Raw genomic sequence first — 22,225 nt, 5'->3', positions numbered from 1 at the left:
CTCCTGATGAAGGCTATCTAGCTGTCTGGTCTCGCGGTCTTCTATCTCGCATGGCGGGGCGCGTCTCGTAGCACATATCGTAGTACCAGTAGCGCGTATGCATAGTAGCACCAACGTCCAGTTGCATGTATGTTTTTGGCTTGGAATATATATCATTTGATTCCCCTGCATCTACCGTGCATAGTACGATCCGGATTGGAAATCAGGAAATATGCTAGCATCATGCACCTTGTCTGCGCGCAGGATGATTGGAAACTTTGGAATATTTGGGGCTTTTGGAATAATCGCGACAGTTGTAAGGGGCTCAACGTCATCCGAGTGATATTATGACGGATTCCAAAGTAGAGATCATTGGGTACCTTACAACCGATTGCAAGTGCATTTTAGCTGGATTATATCACATTGCAAGATCGCGGTCAAATCTGTGATGATGTCATCCTGGGAAAGACAAAGTACCTGGCGGGCGACGTGAGTAGCGATAGCGAAGGGTGATATCGAGACTCACATTGCTGCAAATTCTGTCGTCTGACATCAGGATGTCACCCTTGCCGACCTCTTCCACTTGCCCTATGGCGCGCTCCTTGAGACGCAGGGCATCGACTTCCTCATCTCGGGTCGGTGGCCGAATGTCACCCGGTGAGCAGTTTCCGCGCCATCCCTGCTACGAGTCATCTGACTAAATATGTCAGATGGTGGAAAGACATCTCCTCCCGCGCTTCGTGGAAGAAGATCGATGTCCCGGCGTGAGCGACAGGAGGGAATAGTAACCGAACTTTAGTTTTTCAGCTGGGCTTGTATTGCGGGGTTATGTTCAAATGTGCTGCGACGTCGCTTGAATTCATTATTCTACACACCTTATATATCATTACAGGTATCGAATGTAAAGCCAACGTGTTCTTGTTCTTACAGACAATGACGGGAACAACTGGGATGAGGAGGCGGAGGTGGGTTAACCAGCAATAGCCGCATTTTGATCGCCACAACCTCCTGCGACTGCAGGCGCTTATTTAGCGGTCTACGTCATTTCCTACTGGACTTCACTCAGATTGCTTCGCTGATTCTTCGCTGTACTTGTGTTTCCGAATGGACTGTGCAGTTTATACCGTTAGGTTCTAGGTGAGATGCCAGTGGCTTGAACTTTAAACTCCCGGTATATATGCCTTATACCAGCGAGACACTGACCGTTTTCTCTTCGAGCCCTTCCGACTTCACCCTTTGCAACTACTAAGTACAGCTGCCTCTACCAGTGCCCTCACACCTAAGCTGGACGCTCCAAACGAATATCCTGTCGTGCTTTCTACCCCCGAAGACTTTCTACATGCACATTCCGATCTGCCCGAAGCTATCTTGCGTAAAGCTGGACCTGCGCGATGTCACGGTGGACTCGCTGCCTCTGTTTGTCTATTTACAACGACTCCTTATGGCCCACTCTACTCTACTCAGCTACGCTCGCTCTCGCTCATGCTCCCGCTCGGACCCGGTTCGCCAACTTCAACCCTTGCGCTCCTCGACCCGGCCTCTTCCTGGCCACTTTTACAGGCACTGGGAATAGACTTATCTGTGTTACTCTCAGGCTCGCTTCCCAAAATGCCTACACTACTATCCCTCGCGGTATACGATCATCTGACGAATGGAGTTGACATCGGTGCCTATGCCGTACAACTCCAGCTGGAAGACGCTATCCGAGCCCTTCTGGCCACGGACTACCCGCAGCTGCAAGAGCTACGCTGTACTCCCAGCGTCTTACCTGCCTTTCTGCCCCCACATTCGTCTGGCGATGGCCGTCTCATTCGCAAAGTGGCGCTCAACAGCTGGTCGCCGCAGAACTACTGGACAACGCTTTCCGCCTGGCCGGTCGTGGCCCGAGCGCTCCGGAGCCTCCCGCAATCTGGTGGGCCGGTGCGCGATCTTACCATCGAGGCGGGCGTGTTCCGATGGAGGGACCTCGTAGACGATGGAGGGCCGTACATGGCGAGCTTCAATCGCTTGGTGCTCATCCTCTACGTAGCTCTGGAAGATGTGAGTCTCTCGTTACCCGCTCATTCTCGTCCTAGTCTGACGCTCTAACGATGCAGGAGATTATGCTCGAACGTCTCGGTGAGGAGCTTTTCGCGCATACGCCTCATCTGCACATCTTTCGCATCTCCGACGTCCGCCGCAAGAGGGAGAACGCGAGCTTCCTCTTCGACTTCGCCAAGGACCACGCTAGACAACTCTACTGGCTGAAGACATGGCAAGCACACGCACCCTCCCTACGCACGGTCGCGTTCACGGACGACTTCGCATGGGTGAGAGTGGGAGAGAAGGGCTGGGAGATGTCCCCGCACGTGGCGTGACGCGCGAACAAAGAGCCTGGTCAAAACCCTCTGTCGCTTTCGAGTGGACTCAATGTTCGTATGTCAGGTATCAGAATGACAGTTCAACGCGTTTACAGCGGCTCGTACACACGTGGCCAGTGGCTGTGTCCAACCCATCCAAAGAAGTCGAAGAGACGGACTCGGACGTCCTAGCACCGTACGACCTCCATCGGCTGGCATCTCTCCGGACCACTCATTTCTTTAGACTTCCGGCAGGTTTCCCCCCGAATGGGTGTGTGTGGACGTCATTCCGTGATGAGTGGTGGCGACGGCAGGTCAACATCAACGAGCCCGCGGCACGATATTCAAATGACCACATCGGCCTTCACTCGCCCGGATCGCACGGTCATTACGCGCCAATGGATGTTGCCGTCCTCGGGATCGTGGGCGGGAATGTGGGCTGGCGCAACTTCTGGATGTGTCCATCAGGCTCGCGAACCCACCGGATGAGTGTCCAGGGGGGAATCCCGCGAGGATCTCTTCGAAGTTCGCAGCAAGGGCAGGCGCCCAACGCGCTACCGTCTCGTGGCCTTACGTTAAGACTCCTCGAGCCCCGCACGATGCCCCGCCGCAGTTCCATATAATCTCTGTCTCCCCGAGCAAGAGAGGCTGCACCCGACTAGTCCTCTTTATGCACGCACTCATGGCCGGCCCAAGTACAGCCCACCAAGCCAACGGATGGTACCCGCCGGTCATCAGCCTCGGGAGCGACGATCCTGTCCCGCCACAGCCCGCTCAATGGACCGTCTCGCAAGCGCAGTCTAGCTACCGTGTCGACACCTCCGACCTGGGGAACCGAAGCAAGCTCCGGAAGGTCGAGCGGGCGTGCGACCACTGCCGGAAACGCAAGGCTAAGTGCGACGGCCCGCAGAGAAAGGACCACATATGCAGCTCCTGCGAGGCAAGCGCGAGAACGTGCAAGTATCTGTGGGTGGCCTCATCCTTGTCATTATTTCTGCGCTGACCCGCCGCTGTTAGAGACGATTCGAAGCCACGGGGGATACCGAAGGCGTAAGCCCCTCCCATGTGAATAAACTCAAATTCTAGAGCTTACAGATGTACAGCTACATAGCCGCCCTTGAAGGACGTATAGATGTGGCGGAAAGTCTGCTTAGAAGAGTGAATTGTATGCGTCCCTGTATATCGGACTTCTTACTGACTTGTGCAACATAGCTTCGGCCCGAGCTGGATCTTACCGCTGAACTCGGGCCGTCCCCTGTGCAAACAGTTAGGGAAAACGCAGGATTCTCGCGCCCATCGAGCTCTCAGAAAAAGCAAAAAGGCTCGGGGATCCCGCTCCAGATTGAGGATGCCCACCCGCTCTGCCAATTCACCACGCGCGGAGAGTCCGAGGACCCAGACGAGGTCGAAGTCGCCCTTTTCAAAGGGACGCGGCTCACCTCGCGCGGCCTCGAATCCTCCTCCGCGCTGGCCCCGAACGAGCACCAACTCCGCTTCCAGGGCAAGAGCAGCTCCATCAGCCTCATTTCTACCACCATGGAAATCATCGAGCGCGAGCTGGCCGCGATGCGCATCGCCGATGGTAGCACCCAACCCGCTACGGCATCCGCGCCCCCGATGCCTCTGTTGTCGAAACTCGACCGCCCTGAGTTATATCGCTTGCTCCCGGTGCGTGCTTGATAAGGCCTCAGAAACCGCGTGGGTGTCGACGTATCTGACACATTTGACAATCAGTGGGAAACTCGCCTCGGACGCATTTATGACATCGCTGATGTTCCGGACACCATCCTGTCTGCCCTTCCTCCGGACGACTTGGCAGACGAGCTCATCCGCTTGTTCTTCCTGCACGAACATGTGACCTTTCCAGTCAGTAGACGCCACTGACGGCTCTCTCGCCGCAGCTTAGACATACAGACAAAACTAACAATGCACGCCGTCGCAGCTCCTCCATCGACCGACATTCGAGCGCCAGTGGCGCGATAAACTGCATCTGCGCAGCGTGTGGTTCGCCTGCGTATGCATGGCCGTCTTCGGACTCGCCAGCCGCTGGACTTCTTTTTTGGCGAGCGATACGCAGTCCGCGCCCGAGGGGAGCGGCCCTGACGCACTCACGTCGCTGCCTGGATGGCAATACGTCTCTGTCACGATCAGTGAGTGCGTGCAGAGGCGTTGACAGGCGCAGACTCACAGAATGAATTCGACGCAGTGGCATCCGCAGCGATCACGGAGATGCAAAGCGGCCTGCTGGTCCTTCCGGAGCTCTGTGAGATCCAGACGCTTGTGGTACGTCCCCTCGCGAGTCACGACCCGCCGCCGCCGACTCAGCTTCTTCGACGTCCGCGCAGCTCCTGAGCCAATACCTTCGCGGGACGGTCGCTGCGGACGCGGCCTGGTTCTGGCTGAGCGCAGGGTTGATGAAGACGCAGGACATGGGCCTGCACCGGCGGCAGACGTATGGGCGCACACCGACGGTCGAGGACGAGCTCTGGAAGCGTGCGTACTGGCACCTCGTCGCGCTCGACCGCTTCGGGAGCATGCTCCTCGGCAAGCCATACTACGCCCGCGAGGAAGAGTGCGTCCGTGTTTCGCATGCGTGCTGCTGCTCGGGGTGGACCTAAAGCGTGATGACAGTTTGGACCTCGAGTTGCCGCTCGAGGTGGACGACGAGTACTGGGAGGCCAGTGCGCCTGACGATGCGTTTCACCAGGTCGGAGACAAGCCATCGCTCATCGCTGGCTTCGTTTGCTGGATCAAGTTGAGCCATATTGCTGCCACTGCACTGAGAACACTGGTAAGTCTTGCCCCAACCGATCCCTTAACTCGTCTTATGATGCCCTTAGTACAGTCCGCGGAGGCCGCAAAGCGTATTCGTTTCGCCGGACATGCCATGGAAAGAGGCAGTCGCAGAGCAACTGAACGGGATGTTGCTCAAATGGGTCGACGAGCTGCCCGCGCACCGTACGTCCGTCCGTCTCCTCTCTTGTCCCAGAATTTGATCGTGCGTTGCAGTACGATGGAAACCCGACATGGACGACACGCCGTCCGCCTCCCAGGCCGCCACTCTGTTCACAACGTACCACCTCTTGCAAGCACTGATCCAGCGCCCATTCCTCGCTATCAAGTCACCGTTCCCGTCCACAGCTGCACAAAAGGCACGCGCACTCTATCTGAACGCCTCCCGAGCCAGCGCGGATATCGCGCACGCACAGCTCCGCCGGGGTTCCGGCGACGTCGTCACATTCCTGCACGTTCTGTCCTCTGCCATCGGTATCCTCCTCGTGCAGCTATGGGACCTTATCAGGGTGCATGGCGAGAACGCAGGGGAGAATGACGGGCGCGCTGCGGGAGAGCAGATGTCGGCGCTGCTGGACGAGATCAGCGGCCACCTCGAGCGACTGCAGGAACTCGCGCCGGGATGGGAGCTCGCGCGGACGATGCTGTGAGTTATTTCTTTTGTGGTAGTGGGGTGTCTGGTACGTCTCGGCTGACAATTCTGCACGGCGAGACAGGGACGACATCCAGAAGGCGTTGCCTACCCGCTTCTTTGATATGTCGGTGGAGAGAGCCTCAGTGTCGTTCGAAAGTACCAAGCACATCGACGTCTTCTACAGCTATTGCCGAAATCTTTGGACCGGCGCTCCGAGCTCCGCAACTCGCGAAACGCGCGAAACCGACGCAAACAATTCGAGATGTGTAATAAATTGACCACGCGTGCACAACCACTCCTCGATAGAAAATCACTATGTGCATGCATGGAGTAGACATGGGGCTACACGAATATGTCATTTCTAAGACGAAAAGTGAACAGACCGATGGGCGACGACTTGTGAGGGTGAAATCGTCTTTACGGCACCGAAAGTGCTTGGATTGTCGGTTTGACGAGTGAGGCCTGTATATATCTTCTAGAGGCAACTCTCGACGCAATTTGGAAGCGTTGGGGCGAGAATTGCGACCACCGTAGCCAACATAGGCCGACACGTAGAGGCAGCAAAGTAGGCGCCCGAGACCCAGGAGGAGCCCCGAGGAGCCCTGGCCATAAACTTGCGTGCATCAGCTTTAGTCCCGAAAAAAAGGGCACACGGAGGTGCAGTAGACATGTAAATTCACGACTACCCACTTTTTTAGGACAATGAATTGGATATAACTCGAGATACGACTATATGAACACCTTTGAGTGAATTGGGTTAATCTACGTACAGGTTGGAGGTTTCATCGCAAATCCTCTTGGGACAACGTACTCATGCATGTCCTATACATGCGCTCCACGTTTTGAGACAATCTAAGCCGTTCTCGCTGAGAGGTCGTCCGAACACGCCAGAGCTCCTGCTGTATATCGGGCGCCTAATTCACTCCCGCTACGTGTCGGCCTATGTTGGCCACGGTAGTCGTAATTCGCGCTCTAATGCTTCCAAACTGTGTAGGGGTCTGCCTGGAAGGAACGCGTACTACCACAGCCCCTTTGATTCCAAATTGGAGCACTTTTGGTCCCGTAAAAGCGGGTTTTCCCTCACAAGTCGCCACTCATCGGTCTGGTCGCTTTTCGTCTTAAAGATGACATATTCGTGTAGCCCCATGTCTACTCCATGCATGTACATAGTTATTTTCTATCGAAGAGTGGTTGTGCACGCGTGGTCAATTTATTACACATCTCGAATTGTTTGCGTCGGTTTCGCGCGTTTCGCGAGTTGCGGAGCTCGGAGCGCCGGTCCAAAGATTTCGGCAATAGCTGTACTGCCTACGCAAACGCACCTCCGTATTGTTATCGCTGTCACAGCTGTGATCCGTCTGCACATTTTGTTGTCATAGATGTCGTGCTTGTCCTGCAATGCTATCTTCTGTCGTGGCTTATCGACGCGCGCTCGCGGCCCTGAGACGGGCACCGTGGAACCGACCTCTGAGGAGAAAAGCAAATGGTATAACGCTGGAAAACGACGAAAGCAAACCGACCGGAGGGCCCTGTCATGTCCTGTCCATGACCCACTCCCGCACCGCCTGGCAGCCGCCCATCTCCGGGTGGAGGAGGATCGCCGAGAGCCAGTGCTGGAGTAACCGCCGGCGCCGGTCGAGGAATGCAGGCCGGAACTTCGCAAGGGGTGCCTTTGGGGGCAGAGAGGGGATATACGACTGTTGGCTTGCCTGGGCCGCACATGAGCGAGGTCTTGCGATGAGTGTACAGGAACTTTGTGGGCTTACAGGAAGCGTCGCGCGTAGGCGGGCGTAGAGCTGCGCGAACGCGCTGTACCTCTTGAGCGCGTGTATGCCGAGGCCCTCCTTCGTCGTGATCACGCAGTCGTACACTGCGCGGGTTTCAGCACGCTTCGCGCCAGGGCCGCAGGTGCGGGGAAGGAAGGGTGGGGGATCACTGGTGCACTCACCGACGTACGCGCCGCCCTGCCTGTCCCCGACGCTCGTCCAGCCCGCGATCTCGACGTTGCGCGCGAACGCCTGGCTCTCGCCCGAGTTGTCCCCGAGCCAGATGTCGTGCGAGAAGATCGACGGCGCCTCGTGCGGCGAGAGCGGGGGCGAGTCGTCCTGGTCGAATGGGTAGTCGCCCTCTACGGTGCTCGCGCTCTGCCTCGCAACGTCGGTGAGCTCAGCGGAACAGTCGGAAATGGGCGCGATCGCTCACGTCGACGATGTCGTCGTAGAACTGTGCCTCTTCCTCTATGTTGATCCTGTCCGGGAGCAGAACGAGGAGACCCTTGGTGTTCGCGGGCCCGCGTGCCGGAGAGGGTTCGGAGGAGGAAGATTCGGCAGAATGAGACGAAGACATGCTGCTCCACTAAGCGTTGCAAAGACGAGTGCAGAGAGAAGATAAAGGAGCGACTGGGTGAGAGGTGAGAGATTCAAGAGGTCATCTGCAGTTGGGGGCGCGGGGAGTGGGAATGGAGCGTTTAGGAAAGGGAAGTGCATCCGAAACCTCCCACTGCAGTGACCTCCCTGGCAGTGCACTGCATCCCCGGCTACTGAATAGTATGTTTCCGAATTTGTTGCGATTCCAACACTAACATATGTGGGCTCACAAAAAAGCCCTCCGTCTCTGAGTAGCTAGCAACTCCGTGAATGAGCTACTGAATTATAAACGATGAACAATTTCGAACCACGCTCAACATTAGATAGGGCTCAAATAATAACATCATTACGCAGTACGGATAGCTGGTCGAGCATGTACAGGTCATGTTCCCTTGTGATTAGCGCATAGTCCGCCACCCCAGGTGCCCAGCGGATCCCCTGCGAAAGGTGTAGGGGATACCGAACTGCGCCTGCCCGCCCCGCCCAGTCGAAGTCGATCAACTTCGTGCGCCTCTCTAAGTCCTCGTCTTCCTCCCCGTCTTCGATCATGAGATTCGGTGGGCGCAGATCACCAAAGACGAAGCCTGCCCTGTGGAGATGCTCGACAGCAGTGCGGGCTGCCTGGCGCACGGCCCCGGGCAGCGCGCACGAGCCATACAGCTCGTGCGCGGACTTGCCCTTGATGTACTCAATCACTACCATCTTGCGAGACCCACAGCCGTCCCTCGCGGGGCTGTCCGGCCAGATAGGTCCGCAATACAGCAGGCGCGGAGCTAAGCCCGCCGCTGCAAGACTGCGGTGCGCGTCTTCGCCGTAGCGCTCGGCAAACTTAACCACGAGCCGTCTGCTGCTGTCCTGATTGTCTACGGCGAGGAAGGCGACGTTGGACGGGTCACCTACTTTGAGAGGGCGAATGTAGCGGAAGCTGAGCTTTGTGTTAGTGCCGTCTTTCTCCTCCGTGCATTCGGTCGCCAGTGGACAGAACCGGTTCGTGGGTTTCAGCTCGGGGGCCTCGTAGAATTCCCGCAGCGACGCTATGCCCGCGCGCAGACCCGTGAACACGCGCATGAGGCGGAACGCATGCGCGTCGTCCAGCTCGCGGGCGTGGCCCATCCAGATATAGTCCGTGAGGCGTTGGACGATCGCCCGGGTGGTGAAGATGGCTCCGAGCACGATAACCCAGGGACCGGAGAGAGCAATGATGAAGGATGGTGCACAGCACGCACTCGCCAAGGCCTGTCGAGTGTATGTCAGTCCAGTTTGCAGCGTAGCACAGTATCACGGTGTTCTACCTTCAGATTCTCTTGAGCCCAGTGCTGGATGTACGAGAAGGAGCCCTGCACGGTGGCATCGCCGCTGCTCCCTATCTCCAACTTCTCCTCGCACACACAAAGCAGTGCGGATCCCTTGGGGTCGACTAAGCGACTATGGACGATAACATGGTCTGCCACAGTTCTGTTCTGATTCAAACTCTGCATCACCGGGTAGTCGAGAAGCTGTGTCAGAATTTGCGATGATTCGGGTTGGCGAAGAGCCTCGCTGGTCCCTATCTGTGACGCAGTCTTCATCAGCTTGACTGTCCCATCGATTACATCTTCGGAGGGCTGTCGAGTGTCGTCGCCGGCGATAGCAAGGAAGGTGGCAAAGGCGGAATGGAAGAGCTCGACGGGCATGGTGACGGGGTTGGGAGACAAAGCGTAACGTCCGTCGAGAATGGGTGCCGGACCCGCTTGATATTCTCTGTACTGTCGTGGCTGGGCATTTTTGGACGGCGTTCCAGACTTGCCCAAGCGGAGCGCCTTCTTGAACTCTGGGTCCTCCTACACGTCAGAAAATGTATCGTGATGTCGTTGGAAGGCACCGACCTTTATGGAGCTCGCTAATCACTTCATCCTCTCCTTCTGTTTCAGAGGCTGTGTCCTCGTCGTCTTCCTGCACTTCAAAGCGCTCGAAGATGAGAGCCCTCGTCTTCGCCTGACGACTGCCGGATTGAGAGTTCACATCGATAAGTCCAAGGTCGCTGACAGGTCGATTCCGCCACTCAGCGTCCGAGATGCATACACAGCACTCTCTCAGGTGGTCGAGGTCCGTTTTCACGCGATCACGCAAGTCCTTTCTCCCAGAAGACGTGAGGCGCCAAGTTGGCTGTCAAAGGATGAGGTGGTGTAGGAGATAATGCTCGATAGCGGCGCACCTTCCAAAGACGAAATGTCGCAGTCGCCGGGGCCGCTTGCTGTCCGGCAAGGACCAGGGTCCTTACAAGTACCCCGATCGTGGACGTCGATTCGACAGTATTCATTGTTATGTCATGCATAACCTGCCCGTCGATGACGGTGAAGATCGGGATGACGATTTCCACCATCGTCGCGATACTCAAAGCGCGAATCACTGGGATTCTGGGAGGACGATGGCGGGGAGGGCAAGGAAAGCCTCAGCGAGGACAATGAGGAACGTTTCGGGGTGCCAGTGGATTCGAAACGCGGTAAGCTGATGTTCAATTTGGCCTTGTTTGTACACCCAGCCAAAGCAAACGACGATGCGCGGAATCCTGGCACGAAAGGAGGTTACACTCGGTCCAACTACCGACACGTACAACACCCGTATGTCATATAGGATACACCTTATCGTGCACCGCCCAACAATGGTGCCCGCACCCCGCCGCGCACGGTTGCCCAAGCACCATGTTCGACGATACTACCACGCCCTTCGCGCTGCTCAAGCTCCCCGTCGTGCCCTCGCCCTGCACGCTCGCGCCATCGTCCGAGTCCCCATCGCCCGTGAGCGTCGACCCCGCCCGCGACTGTGCGCGCCCGCGTGGCGGGTTTGCCTCCAAGCTGCGGCCGATGCGGAGGGACGCGAGGCCGGCGGGCTGGGGCGGCGGGGATAGCTCGTCGGCAGGGCGTCGCACGTAGTACGCGCGGATGCAGTCTTGGTGGCCGCCGTGCAGGCATACTGGGCACTGGAACATCAGCGCCCGTACTGGAAGGTGACTGAACGGCGAGTTAGCCTTGGTGATGCGGGGAGCGAAACGCAGCGTCTCACCAGATTGAACACTTGGCGACGTTCTTCTGACAACTGGAGCAGTAGGCATAGCTCCCCGAGGGTTTTCCACCGCGAGTTAAAGGCCCTGCAGGCTGCAGAATGGCTTTGCGACACTTAGCACATGCGGTATACACGGTAGTGTGCAGCTAGAGTGCGTCAGCGCAGTGTCAGCGCAGTGTCAGCGCAGTGTCAGCGCAGTGTCAGGAATTGAAAGGTTGCATCCGTCTCACCGAAGTAGTGGCCGCTACATCCTCAACCGGTGAGAACTTGCGCAGATACGCCGCACAGGTATGTAGGCGCAAGCGACTGAGGATCTCTGCAAGACACTTCAGGCTCTGCTTGATCGTGGCCGCGCGATGCTACTCACCGATATAAGCCTCGACAAAACGAGCAACTCGGGACTTTGAAATCTTGAGCTCTTCGGCGACCACTAGCGCCATCACCGCGCACATGATGATATCGCCCTGCAACTCTTTCAATTTCTCGAACCCAGATAGAATATAGCGAAACCGTACCTGATCAGTGTACTGCTCAAACCGCTCTCGCACCGTTTCCCACCCAAGCTGCCGCATCCTCTCCTCTGCCTCCCGCACCGCCGCTTTCGTTTGGTCGCTGCTCGTCCGACCAGAGCTATGCGGCGTTTGCACACCGGCGCCCGCATCGCCCGTCCCCACCCGCTCCGGGTCCAGCAAGAGATCGGCAGAGCGCGCCTCCGAGCGCGCACGCGCGTGCCGGATCGACGCTGCCCGCCCGCCCGAGAGGTCGCGCACGGTCTCGTCGCGCCACAAGCCGCCGTCCGTGCGTCCCGCGGGCGGCGCTTCAACGGTCACCGTGCGGATTGTACTTGTCGACTCTTGTCGCGCGACTGAGCGGCGTCGGCTGGGCATCTGAGGAGAGGGCGGCGGGGCGGGGATGGGGCTGGACGCGGGCACAGTGGTGGCGACTGCGAGCGAGGCGACGGTCGAGCTCCGGCTCCGCGTGGTGCTGCGCGCCGAGGGGCGGCGAGGCATGCGCACCATCGAGGTCCGGCGAGAGGGGAAGGCAGATGTAGAGGCGGACATGAACGCGAGCGCGTGCTCATCCCCACTTGCGTCGTACCCATACTCGTCCTCCTCGCCCCCAGATGACTCGGGCGTAGACGCAGGCGAGGGTGTGTCCTCGTCCTCCTTCTCATCCTCCGTCCACGTCTGCTTTCCCGCCACACGCGAGAGCGGGCTTGGGTTTGCCGTCGTGCTCCGGTGTAGGAAAGCAGCACTCGCACTTGGGGCGCGCGACGATGAGGATGCCGATGTGGCCGATGTAGGCGTCGGTATCTCGACCTCATGATCGCTGTTCGCCTGCGGTTCGTCGCCACCCTCGGTACCGTTGTGGTCACTCGAGCCCTCGGAGGAGTCTGAGTCATCGAGCGCGCCCTCGCCCACATGCCGTAGACTGTTGCGAATGCTCTCGGCGCTCGGGCTTTCACTGTGTCCGCTGAGCATGCTTTGCGTGCCAAACGAAGGCCGGCGGAAGGAAGAAGGCAAGCGCGGTCGCATAGGAGGAGGGAGGCCTGCGCCAGACTCGCGCCGCGCAAAGATGGACGCGGGAACATTCGGTAGCCCTGTGCTTGGTTTGCGTGGAGACGAAGCCGTGGAGGAGGTCGGGGTGCCCTTGTGCGGCGAACGGTGGCCTGAGGTCGAGCGGTTATACCGCTCGTCGCTGTACTTTGAGCGCGAGCCTGGACTAGTGTCCTTCTGTTTGGTGTATAGCGATGGGTCGACGGTCACCGACCGCTGTGGCAGCGGGGTACCCGATCCGACTGAACTTATCGTCGGTATCGCAGCGGGCGCAGATGTGGAATGAGGAAGTGGCGCTTTAGTGATAGGTAGTGGTGAGAGGGGCGGCGTTGGAGGAGTGACGAGATCGGTCAGGAGCGACTCAAGAAGTAGCCATGTTTGAGCTGCGTCGTGAGCACCGACGTCGAGCGCAACCTACTCAGGGTGAACACTGAGACTGACAGAATCACGCAAAGACCTACTTCGGCATTGTGGGCACATATCAGGCGCTTCTCCTTGCCCTCGTAGATGTAACCACGCGCGAGCTTCTCTATCATGTCCAGGTCTTCTTCAGCGCCTTCGGGGACAAATGCGCCAACGCTCTGCGTCGATGGGTGATACGGCGCGTCCCCCAAGCCCTTGACCGGCGTCTTGTCCTTGACGGCCTCTGGGTCACTGTCCCAAATGTGAGCATGCGTTGAGCACTCGTAAGCTGATGGCATACATGTCGTCGTAAGGCAGCTCCCATCGTTTCGGTCGATCTGCAACGAAGGCGATGGCTCCCGTCGTATTCCATGAGATTGCGGAACGCGGAATCGCATCAAGAGGCTTCCTTGACTGACGCAAGTCCAGCTGGGAAAACGTCCCGGATTGATGCACCGCCCACAGCGAATGCGAGTCCCCAAACTCGATATCTGCGAACCCAGGTTAGATGGGCTTGATAAAGATACAAACTAACCTGATAGCTTACCGGTAACACCGCCCTCTACAGCAGAACCGTTCACTATCCACTTCGCGATGAAACCTCGCCTCACATCCCATATCTCTACGGGGTCGCTCCCATCCGACCTTGTGAGAGACTTTGCCCGGTCGTCTGGAGTTCCGGGAGTCTCAGCTCCACCCAGATGGGTTGATGTGAGACGTGGACTGGACAATGCAGTTGCAAGCCCAGAGCCAAGACCGACGCTGGCAGAGGATGGTCCCGTAGGCAGCGAGCCATGCCCAAAGTCTGTACCTGCGCCAAAGTCCGCATTTGAAACCACCGCGAGTTCGCATTCATATCCCGGGCGCCAGAGCACTCTGCGCACAGGAAATGACGTGTGCAGCGTGTACTTAGGTTGATGAGCTGTGCGCGACCGGGATGTGGGTGTCGTGAGGTCCCAAACCTAGTCACTACTAGTCAGTGTATGCGCACAGAAAGGAATCGAGGGTGCTGACCTTGACGCAGCGGTCCATGCCACCACTGACTATCCATCCTGGACTAGTGTTATCGCTTTCTGCTGTAGAGGCACCACCGGCAATGGGCGCTGACGGGAGAATCTCCTCGATTGCGCCTCCGTACCACGTGCTAGAGGTCGATTGACGCGTCGAAGGGAGCGTAGTCGCAGTCGTGGAGGATGGCGGAATCCAGTCAATGGACAGTATAGGTCCCGAATGGGCGACGGGGATGCGATCGAGCTGCCCGCGTTGACCCATATTCAAGTCCCACCGATATATGCTGCCGTTATCCAGTGCAGCAACGACGTGTCGCGACTGCGATGACACGGGCGAGAAGGCGACCGCTCGGACGGCAGCAGGGTGGTGTATTCGCATTATTGATCTTGTCAGGTCTCGTATGTCCTGTGCACACATTCAAGACTTAAACGTGATGAATGGTCGTTCGAGCGCACCCATATTCGAAGGTCTCCGTCCGCGGAGCCGGTCATGCAGTATGACTGTAGAATAGGGGAGTAGTGCAGCACATGGATTGACCTAGCGTGGTCCCGCGTTCGCCGCTCTGCGCGTGCAAATATTTAGAAGTCTATTGGCAGTATTTGATACGACAGGGGGGTTTTACCGTACTTGGAGAGGCCATTCTTGTTCAGATCCCACATGATGAGCTCGCCGTTCCGCGCACTCGTGAGTATCTTGTTGCTGAAGGCTTGCGCGGGCAGTGAGGACTCGCGCCGAGGGGCTGCAAAAGATCCACTTACCGCCATGACACCACGCAACATCTGTGCTTGAGCTATCGACCTTCAGTCCACTGGAGTCCCAGAAGTTGCGCGATGACTCGATCCGATGTCCGCCTCGTCCGGTCACCGACTTGTGCTCAGTAGGAGTGGAGGACCCGGATATGGATGCTTCCGACATGCGTAGGATGCGGAGGGCTGGAATGGCCGCACATTTTCTCAGCACATAGAGCATAACGTGGAAGGATCCTACTCACATTCCCTGCCCGCGACGACGCACCGCACGCCATCCTCGCTTTTCGCGATAGACCCTCCGCCATGCGAGGTAGTTCGAGGAAGACGTACATGTCGCGTCGGGCCACCATACCCATGCTCGCGGGAGTCGGAATACACGTCTGGCAGAGTCAGGTTGAAAAGAGGAGAGCCGAGGTTGTTGAGTGAAAGGCGGCGGTTTGAACTGGGTAGCATTCAGAGAGGCCTCCAAGTCCAGTAAGGTACGGCGAGTCTCCCAGTATCAAGCGCGGCTGATATACAAAGGTACAGTGCAGGCAGTGGAGAGTTGGATTTACCGAGCCCGTCGTGGTTGTGCAGTTTGAAGATACTGCTTCAGGAGGTGCCTCACAAGGCTGCCGTGTGTGTCCCTCAGAAGAGATGGTACCCCTTCTGGGCTTACTATAGAGGATTTAGGTGCACAAAAGTGAGATGCTGCAAAGATAGCGGGGGAGGGGGACCAGGAGCAGCAGAAGGAGAGGGAGGAAGGAGTGCAAGGTACACGGGCCGCGACGCGACCTGACGCGACGGGTGTCGAGGAGGCCGGCCCGGCATCCCGATGTCGACTTCGGAGAGTCAGCGTCGCTGACCGCAACTTGTAGCGGACGATGCGACGAGGTGAAGGTCGGGAACAGCAATTCGATAGAAGTGAGACTAGACAGAGCCATAGACTACATATACATACACAATAGAAACACGATAGCTGGGGATCGACGACGTCTCTAGAGTTAACGATGTTACCAGTACTGTCCGGTTTATCACACGAGCTTGAATATGTATTTCGCGCCAGAAACGGGGCTAGTTGGCTGGCGGAGACTGCTGGGTGTTGACCGTATTAAAGTATGATTCCCAATCTTGCCACCTAAACACAACCATGAGCGTCAGCGCGGAAGTATGCTGCATGAGGAGGTGCACTTACCCGAAGGACGCCGGGGCAGTCGCCCACATCGTCATGGTGTCGTCCACGAACGCACAGTCAGGAAACCCAAAGTCGGTGCTCCCCGTCTCCGCGCCCTGCGCACCCTGGAAGTCCGACATATCCATCGGGTACGCCCCGCCGCTGTCCACGAGGCCGAACGTGCCGTACGATGGATATGGCGCCGCATTGTTCTGCTGAGAGCCCGAAGCCATAGTCTGGCCTGCGGCGCCGAAGCTCTGTCCCTGGCCGCTGCGGGCGCTGCTGCCCCACGCGGGCGCCGAAGGATCCAATGGCGCGAAGTTGAAACCCGGCATGCTTTGGGCGGATGGAGAGGGTTGCTGTGGTCGTGTTTGTTGCTGCCAATCTGAAAGGAACGAGCCGCCTAGGGGATCTTGGGGCAGGCGGGGGAAGCCCTGGCTTTGTGGTGGCGAGAAGCCGAACATGGGGGCATTGAGGAAGGAGTTGGTCAGGCCGGGAGATGCCGCGTCCGGAGATGTGGGTTGTGACGACAGCCCTGTGGATGGAGAGGAGAGGGATTCCGGGGTCGCGTACAGGCCTGCACCGGACTCTTCTGGGCGGGACATACGGTCGCCCCCGTCATCTCCCTGGGTGCTGGACGGCGATGCAGCAGGATCCGCCCTCCGGTCGGCCTTGTTCGCTTCTTCCCCTGGGCGGGATTCTGACGGCTGTTTCTTGGGCACCTCGACACTCATGAAGTTGAGCAGCATATCCCTGAGAAGAACATCAGTCTGCGGCACGATAGATAGCGGATGAAGAGACGTACTTGAGGCGCTCCGCGACGTTATTGCTGATTAAAAATACAGATTAGCCTCACCGGTGCGCAAGCAGAACGACGTCACACATACTGTTTTTCGATGGACTCCAACATCTGGAGGCACTTCCGAATGTACTCCTCGTCCCGATCTGCGCCAGCATGTCGACCCGACCGCCTCTGCCCCCACATGCTGATGAGCAGCACGAGGCCTGCGTTGAAGACCGGCCCCTGTCCAACGGTTCAGCCCCGCCTAAGCGGTTCACGTCGCGAAAGACTCACCGAATTCCGAGGAAGCGGCGTTCCGATGCGCAAGTACAGCTCGTACAGCACCTGTACGCACGACCGCGCGGCGTTCGTGCAGATGATGAGTGACGCCAGCGAATGAGGCGAGCCGCGCCGCGATGTGATGAAGGAGCGGTGGACGGTGACCTGGACTTGGTAGTAAAGCCCGAACAACGTTGCGGACTGCCCTAGCCATAGCTCGTTCTTGCAGTTCGGATCCCACTTCACTACACGGTACGTCAGTATATGCATTTTAGGTGCAGCAGAGAGGCATGGTACTCACAGTGTTCTGGCACTGTATCCGCCCACCTGTTGAGCTCCGAGTCAAGCTCTGCAACGATGCGATCCTCCCACTGCTGATCTCCATTCACCATCTGTGCTCTAGATTTCCGGATGGAGAACTGAGAAGGACAGACACATCAGCTGGTCGCGGGATTACGAACGTTTGTGTAACGTACGATGGTTCTAGTTGCGTAAGCGATCACCTTGAATAGCCGTATGTAGCAATTCCAGAAAGCCGTCTTCGATGGCATGTCTGCCGGTTGTACGAACGCCTTCTCGGGGTCGTCGTTCTCCCAAAACTCGTCGTCGCATTCTGTGGGGAAGGCGACGTCGTATCTATGGAGGAAAAATATCAATAGTCCGACTAGAAGCGGGGATACATGGGGCTCACTCTTCTTCGTGGATGCATGGTGGACGTCCAAGGCCGTAGCTGCCGCCCCACTCGTACACAAGGAGCAGCCTATATTTCGTCATGAGTACGGTGGACGTGTGATGTGGGCAAAGACTTACCAGAACGCGCGTCGCCATAGTTCGTCTTCTACCGTCGGCTTGGGCTTGTACATGCTTTTGCGATGTGCGCCAACGTCCATGGATTGCCGGAGCCCAAGGCCGATGATGATCCAACTACAGTGAGGCAGGGTCGTGGTCTGCATATAGATAACCGACATCTGTGTAACGCTGCTCAGTTAGTCCATTGCCACAAGGAAGTAAAACTAAAAAGCGTACAGCGCATATCTGGATGTCGTAGACATGTATAGGGGCCAGATGCGACTTGTGCATGTCGTCGACCCTCTGGAAATACTTCCATCCCGCGGACTGCCACGAATCCGTGTTATCGAGCTCGAGCAGGACGCGCCGGTCGTCGCTGTGACGCGCGCCGAGTGCGCATGCTAGGAGAACGGTGGCGCCGAAGCCCGGGACGCGCAGGTGCAACTTGTCCTTTATGTTCCGCAGGAACGTGGGCTCGTGTAGTAGAGGAGTGTAGTCGTTCCAGAGTCGGAAGTAATTCTCCACCAGCGTGTTCATGAGATCCGTAGGTGGAAAACATTCTGGCTCCAGGAGCCGCTGCTGGAGGGGGCGTTCGAGCCACTTCCGTTTAAGGAGGAGAGCGTCAGGAATAGGGGGGTATACGCGCGGCCAGATCGTTGTTACTCACTGGTTGTCGGTCATATTTCTTCCCGGAATTTCGGAGGAAGCTGGTTTCCGCCTCAGTAGATGTTGGCACCGCGTCGCGCAGGTACTCTTGTCGGAAGCCCTCGGTCGCCTGTATGAAAACCCATCCACTCGACTTGCCGTGATAACGAAGACTGGTCGGCTGCATAGAAAGCCTGGACATGCCGTTGATCAGTTCCTTCCGCATGATTTCGTCATGATCGCTGAAGTCGTCTTCGTCACCCCCTGCTTCGGGGCTAGACGGTGTAAGGGCCAGATGGGGTACCCTGAGGGACGAGGTCGATGCTGCGGACGGAGACGGCGCATTTTCAGATCCGTGGTCGAGCGTCTTCAGCACATCACCGTCGGGGTTGAGCTATATGCATGTAAGCGCTTCCGACGGCGATGAACAAAGGGCCTTCCTACCCTATTTAGGAGCTCTTCCATCCGTTGTAGACGGCTTTCCAAGTTCTCTACATAGCTGCAAGTATGCCCGCGATAGATTAGACCTCCGTATAAACATTACTGACGATGTCTCACCTATCAGGATAGCGGGGTTTCTGCGGGATATGGAGGGCAAGTCAGTGCCTCTGAAGCGCGGGTAGGCACAGCGTGCTAGAACTTACATTGAACGGTTCAACGTAGGTGCATTCTGTGCGACGTGATATGCACTTCGAACACCGTTTGTTGGGCATCCGCGGTCCATCGCCTGAACGGTGCACGGTGTGAGTATGATGAGTCAAAATTCGCCCCGCCAAGATAAGCCATCGATGTTCTCATGAGCCGATGGGACGATGTCAGGAAGAGCCACCCCAATGAATAGTCCCCGTACCACAAGCACGCCGAAGCAGCATGCAGGTAGTGCTCCGGAGAAAGGGAGCGCATACAATCACTCCAAGGCAGTGGATCCTGCACTACGCGCCGCTGAGTGTATGATGGCGGCTTACATTTGACTGTACAAGGCCAAGTCAGCAACTAACCGTTTTAGCGATTGTACGTAGTCGATCACACGTACTCTTTTTGCGGCGGCAATAGTCGCACGCGCGCTGCAGGACTTTGCGCCGCTTGGAGGCACCTGCGCGTGCGTCGGAGGGTCCGTCCTCGTCAGGCGAAGACATTGTGCGCTTTGTGTAAGCTGCGAGGTGTGTGTGGAGGGAGAGTCTGGGATGCCGGCGGCGAGTACAGAGCCAAGGAGCGGAGCCCCTTATGAGTCCCAATTCGAATGAACGATCGGCTGTGGCTGTGACCCTCTACGCAATCCCCACGGGCGCCTATCGGCTCGGACCGAGCTCTCTTTGGCTGCAACCGACTCGATAGATCGTCGCCTTGGGCGTACATATGCGCAGAGCACCGCCCACGCGGCTGCGCATTCATGCGGACGAGTGCGCAGCAGCGTAGGAGGCCTTCGAAAAGGCACAGCATAGCCCACATTGCGCTAACAACACCCTCGACAGCCTGCGGACCATCCTTCTTACACACGGACCGCCCTGCCAGGCTGCCGCCCATCAAAAAGATACGGCGCAGACACCCCGGTGGACGAGCCCCGGCGAGGTAGGCTGTGCTTTCCGACCACATTGCGCGTCGCTCGAGGTCATGAGCAGCCTTTGTGGCGAGCATCACATCGCCGTCCGCAGTCGACGTATCACCTTCTCGCTACGCCGCGGTGGGCTAGACGATGGTATGAGGGGGTAGGGGTGCGGAGGTCTCCTATGGCAGCGTAGTAATTTGATCTTACAGAGGAGACACCGGCGGGCGTTCATCAAGTGGCCGTACTCACCTTCGCTGCGGAGACTGCACGATCGACGCTGCCGCACGGTACCAGGAACTATACCGCGTACGCGAGCACGGCAATACGTCGCGGCATATCTCAGATCATACGCACGGCAACCTCGGGATGTTGGTACGTGATTTTATGACTGGTAATAACGTACATGGCTAAGATCACCATCTAACCACGCCGACACGGCAGACAAACCGATATACCACTACAGCCATGCGATAGCCAAAACAGGCGTTGAACTATCGCATCTTTCAGCCTTTTTTCAGGCTATCGCATCCTCTTCAGCAATTTGGACAGGCTATACCCTGACTATAGCAGCTGAGGGCTTCCGCCACTTGCCTGCCGTGCGAGGTTCCAGGCTAGAAGACGTACGAGGGTTGAGGGGGGACGCAGAGCGCGCCTGTGGGGACGTCGTAATTTGATTCTGCGAGGCAAACTGACATGTCCTAAACAGGTGACGGCAATCCGCTTCGACGTCGCAGCGACCCTCACTTCGAGACATCGTGGACGGCATAGATCTTCGGAGACGGCTCCGGATACCCGCCCAGGTCCCGCGGCGCTTCAAGACAAGGTAAGCGAGAGGTACCTCCGGGGCCCTTCAATCATTGTTCAAGCCATCAAATATCCCGCAGGCTGCATGGTTGACGGTGTCGCACGTTACCAGTAGCAGGGACTGTGGGGCCACGCGAACAAGACCACTCTGTCCGCAATTTCAAGCTCACACTTCAAGTCCACTACGACGCGGTGTTGTCGCAAGGTAGCCCTCTGTGGCGACGACAGGTGTAACAGTGCACATCCCACCATACTTTCTGAGTGAGCTTCTATCTTTCCGTTTGTTCGCTAAGCTAACACTGGCACTCCAACATCCTATACGTATTCCTCAATCTGACCGATAACTTGCAGGTGTTCTAACTTGCCACGCGCGTCGCGACGCCAATTGCTGTTGTCTCACTCCTTTGGACGTCCACCTCCCTCATTCTTGACGAGTTGCGTCCCTGCCGCATGGCTCCTCAAGTACGTCCATCATCCTCGCGACGTAGGCGCGTACTTTGTCTCCCTTGCACTTCGAGTTCGTCGATGCCTCCACTCCCTCTCCCACTGCGAACACCGCAGGACACGAGTACGTCTCTCGCGATATTCCCCTACCACGACCTCCAATTCAGTTTGGACCGCATCACTAATAAGCTTATGCCTCCATGCAAATGGTTTTCATCTGTGTGAGAACCGGTTGACCTCTTTCATTTATTGTGCCAGCTTCCCTTCGGGAGGAACATTTGTCCTCTGCCTCCAAAATTGAGGAAGGTACACAAACCCAGTGATGCCGCAGCACATCTCAGACCATATGCACAGCAACCTCGGGACGTTCGTACGTGAATTCATGACTGGCGATAACGTACACGCTCATACACACTCGCAGCCCGCCTGGCTAGCAGGGGGTACACTTCCTCTGTTCTCTCTCCATCCACTCTGCGCCACGTACTTCACGCGTCCTTGGCCCAGCTGACGGTTCGCTTTGAACGCGATCCCTGCAGAAGATACTCGTCAGCGATGCGAACCAATGGACTTCAAGCACTGTAGACATACGCGGATCTTCTCCTCGATCAGCTTCTTCAACGCCTCGAACTCCTTCAAGAGCTCCTCGTCGATCTGACTGGCGGTCTGAGTCTGCGAGGAGTCCGCCGCCGACGAAGACGCCGATGCCGCGACCGAAGTGCTGGCAGAGGCGGCGGCGGAGGATGATGCAGCCACGGACGACGACGCAGCGGCGGCGCTGGCTACAGAGGAGGCTGCCGCGGAAGAGCTTGCCACGGACGAAGTCGCGGCTTTGGTTGCCTTAGCGGCCTTGGTGGAACTCGATGCGGCGGGCGCAGAAGATGCGGCGGCAGCAGCGGTCGATTGGCTATCACCC

At 57.5% G+C, this 22,225-nt stretch overlaps 8 protein-coding genes across 8 annotated transcripts in view; 3 read left to right on the top strand and 5 right to left on the bottom strand.

Moving 5' to 3' along the window:
* Positions 1 to 747, top strand: part of TRAVEDRAFT_122979 (thioredoxin-like protein) — a gene marked incomplete at both ends in the record, with an annotated part of 2,444 nt that extends 1,697 nt beyond the window's left edge. Inside the window, 3 exons of the mRNA XM_008040777.1 lie at positions 454 to 468; positions 536 to 636; positions 690 to 747. Of these exons, the coding sequence (XP_008038968.1) occupies positions 454 to 468; positions 536 to 636; positions 690 to 747 (174 nt within the window). The remainder of the gene's footprint in view (positions 1 to 453; positions 469 to 535; positions 637 to 689) is intronic.
* An 840-nt stretch (positions 748 to 1,587) lies between these two features.
* TRAVEDRAFT_48014 (uncharacterized protein) lies at positions 1,588 to 2,336 on the top strand (the record flags this gene model as incomplete). The annotated part of the gene is made up of 2 exons (XM_008040229.1): positions 1,588 to 2,019; positions 2,076 to 2,336. 2 exons carry the CDS (start codon positions 1,588 to 1,590, stop codon positions 2,334 to 2,336), a joined length of 693 nt encoding a protein of 230 aa, XP_008038420.1.
* Positions 2,337 to 3,000: 664 nt separating this feature from the next.
* TRAVEDRAFT_48013 (uncharacterized protein) lies at positions 3,001 to 5,761 on the top strand (the record flags this gene model as incomplete). Its single annotated transcript, XM_008040228.1, has 11 exons — positions 3,001 to 3,284; positions 3,336 to 3,368; positions 3,422 to 3,476; positions 3,531 to 3,986; positions 4,053 to 4,184; positions 4,261 to 4,468; positions 4,525 to 4,601; positions 4,664 to 4,890; positions 4,950 to 5,109; positions 5,159 to 5,276; positions 5,328 to 5,761. The coding sequence occupies 11 exons, from the start codon at positions 3,001 to 3,003 to the stop codon at positions 5,759 to 5,761; spliced, it is 2,184 nt and encodes a 727-aa protein (XP_008038419.1).
* A 1,456-nt stretch (positions 5,762 to 7,217) lies between these two features.
* Positions 7,218 to 8,213, bottom strand: TRAVEDRAFT_149304 (uncharacterized protein). The gene is made up of 4 exons (XM_008040776.1): positions 7,948 to 8,213; positions 7,694 to 7,889; positions 7,512 to 7,615; positions 7,218 to 7,454 (listed from the first exon to the last, which is right to left on the bottom strand). The coding sequence occupies exons 1-4, from the start codon at positions 8,089 to 8,091 to the stop codon at positions 7,278 to 7,280; spliced, it is 621 nt and encodes a 206-aa protein (XP_008038967.1). The 5' UTR covers positions 8,092 to 8,213; the 3' UTR covers positions 7,218 to 7,277.
* Positions 8,214 to 8,441: 228 nt separating this feature from the next.
* Positions 8,442 to 10,410, bottom strand: TRAVEDRAFT_37662 (uncharacterized protein; the record flags this gene model as incomplete). The annotated part of the gene is made up of 4 exons (XM_008040082.1): positions 8,442 to 9,347; positions 9,404 to 9,931; positions 9,999 to 10,256; positions 10,306 to 10,410. 4 exons carry the CDS (start codon positions 10,408 to 10,410, stop codon positions 8,442 to 8,444), a joined length of 1,797 nt encoding a protein of 598 aa, XP_008038273.1.
* Positions 10,411 to 10,659: 249 nt separating this feature from the next.
* On the bottom strand, positions 10,660 to 15,346 carry TRAVEDRAFT_65085 (uncharacterized protein). The gene is made up of 13 exons (XM_008040775.1): positions 15,114 to 15,346; positions 14,881 to 15,054; positions 14,745 to 14,828; positions 14,578 to 14,684; positions 14,126 to 14,527; positions 13,659 to 14,073; positions 13,413 to 13,602; positions 13,171 to 13,363; positions 11,669 to 13,123; positions 11,521 to 11,617; positions 11,384 to 11,469; positions 11,154 to 11,299; positions 10,660 to 11,101 (listed from the first exon to the last, which is right to left on the bottom strand). The coding sequence occupies exons 1-13, from the start codon at positions 15,322 to 15,324 to the stop codon at positions 10,717 to 10,719; spliced, it is 3,945 nt and encodes a 1,314-aa protein (XP_008038966.1). The 5' UTR covers positions 15,325 to 15,346; the 3' UTR covers positions 10,660 to 10,716.
* Positions 15,347 to 15,754: 408 nt separating this feature from the next.
* TRAVEDRAFT_65084 (uncharacterized protein) lies at positions 15,755 to 19,683 on the bottom strand. Its single transcript, XM_008040774.1, has 16 exons — positions 19,552 to 19,683; positions 19,484 to 19,489; positions 19,163 to 19,245; positions 19,077 to 19,096; positions 18,963 to 19,017; positions 18,541 to 18,912; positions 18,111 to 18,473; positions 17,895 to 18,052; positions 17,776 to 17,844; positions 17,561 to 17,720; positions 17,386 to 17,503; positions 17,100 to 17,329; positions 16,912 to 17,048; positions 16,830 to 16,853; positions 16,046 to 16,777; positions 15,755 to 15,988 (listed from the first exon to the last, which is right to left on the bottom strand). The coding sequence occupies exons 1-16, from the start codon at positions 19,652 to 19,654 to the stop codon at positions 15,925 to 15,927; spliced, it is 2,694 nt and encodes an 897-aa protein (XP_008038965.1). The 5' UTR covers positions 19,655 to 19,683; the 3' UTR covers positions 15,755 to 15,924.
* Positions 19,684 to 21,797: 2,114 nt separating this feature from the next.
* On the bottom strand, positions 21,798 to 22,215 carry TRAVEDRAFT_48009 (uncharacterized protein; the record flags this gene model as incomplete). Its single annotated transcript, XM_008040227.1, has 2 exons — positions 21,798 to 21,842; positions 21,901 to 22,215. Coding segments are annotated over 2 exons (360 nt in total), but the record flags the coding sequence as incomplete, so codon positions are not given.
* Between the last annotated feature and the right edge of the window lie 10 nt (positions 22,216 to 22,225).

This window comes from Trametes versicolor, assembly GCF_000271585.1.
Source record: "Trametes versicolor FP-101664 SS1 unplaced genomic scaffold TRAVEscaffold_6, whole genome shotgun sequence".
NCBI classification, from domain to species: Eukaryota; Fungi; Basidiomycota; class Agaricomycetes; order Polyporales; family Polyporaceae; genus Trametes; species Trametes versicolor.
Note: the sequence above shows the minus strand (reverse complement) of the source record. Positions and strands in the feature narration are given on the sequence as shown.

Bases quoted from the DNA above. Each gene is read 5' to 3' on its own strand.
- TRAVEDRAFT_149304 (XM_008040776.1), bottom strand. From the start codon at position 8,091: ATGTCTTCGTCTCATTCTGCCGAATCTTCCTCCTCCGAACCCTCTCCG. The intron at 7,616-7,693 runs GTGAGTGCACCA...AAACCCGCGCAG, and splicing joins GCAGGGCGGCGCGTACGTCG to TGTACGACTGCGTGATCACG. The intron at 7,455-7,511 runs GTAAGCCCACAA...TGTGCGGCCCAG, and splicing joins GCCTACGCGCGACGCTTCCT to GCAAGCCAACAGTCGTATAT.
- TRAVEDRAFT_65085 (XM_008040775.1), bottom strand. From the start codon at position 15,324: ATGCTACCCAGTTCAAACCGCCGCCTTTCACTCAACAACCTCGGCTCT. The intron at 15,055-15,113 runs GTGAGTAGGATC...CGGCCATTCCAG, and splicing joins CGTCGTCGCGGGCAGGGAAT to CCCTCCGCATCCTACGCATG. The intron at 11,618-11,668 runs GTACGGTTTCGC...AAAGAGTTGCAG, and splicing joins TTGAGCAGTACACTGATCAG to GGCGATATCATCATGTGCGC.
- TRAVEDRAFT_65084 (XM_008040774.1), bottom strand. From the start codon at position 19,654: ATGTCTTCGCCTGACGAGGACGGACCCTCCGACGCACGCGCAGGTGCC. The intron at 19,097-19,162 runs GTAAGTTCTAGC...CATATCCCGCAG, and splicing joins CCTACGTTGAACCGTTCAAT to AAACCCCGCTATCCTGATAG. The intron at 15,989-16,045 runs GTAAGTGCACCT...GGTTGTGTTTAG, and splicing joins ACTGCCCCGGCGTCCTTCGG to GTGGCAAGATTGGGAATCAT.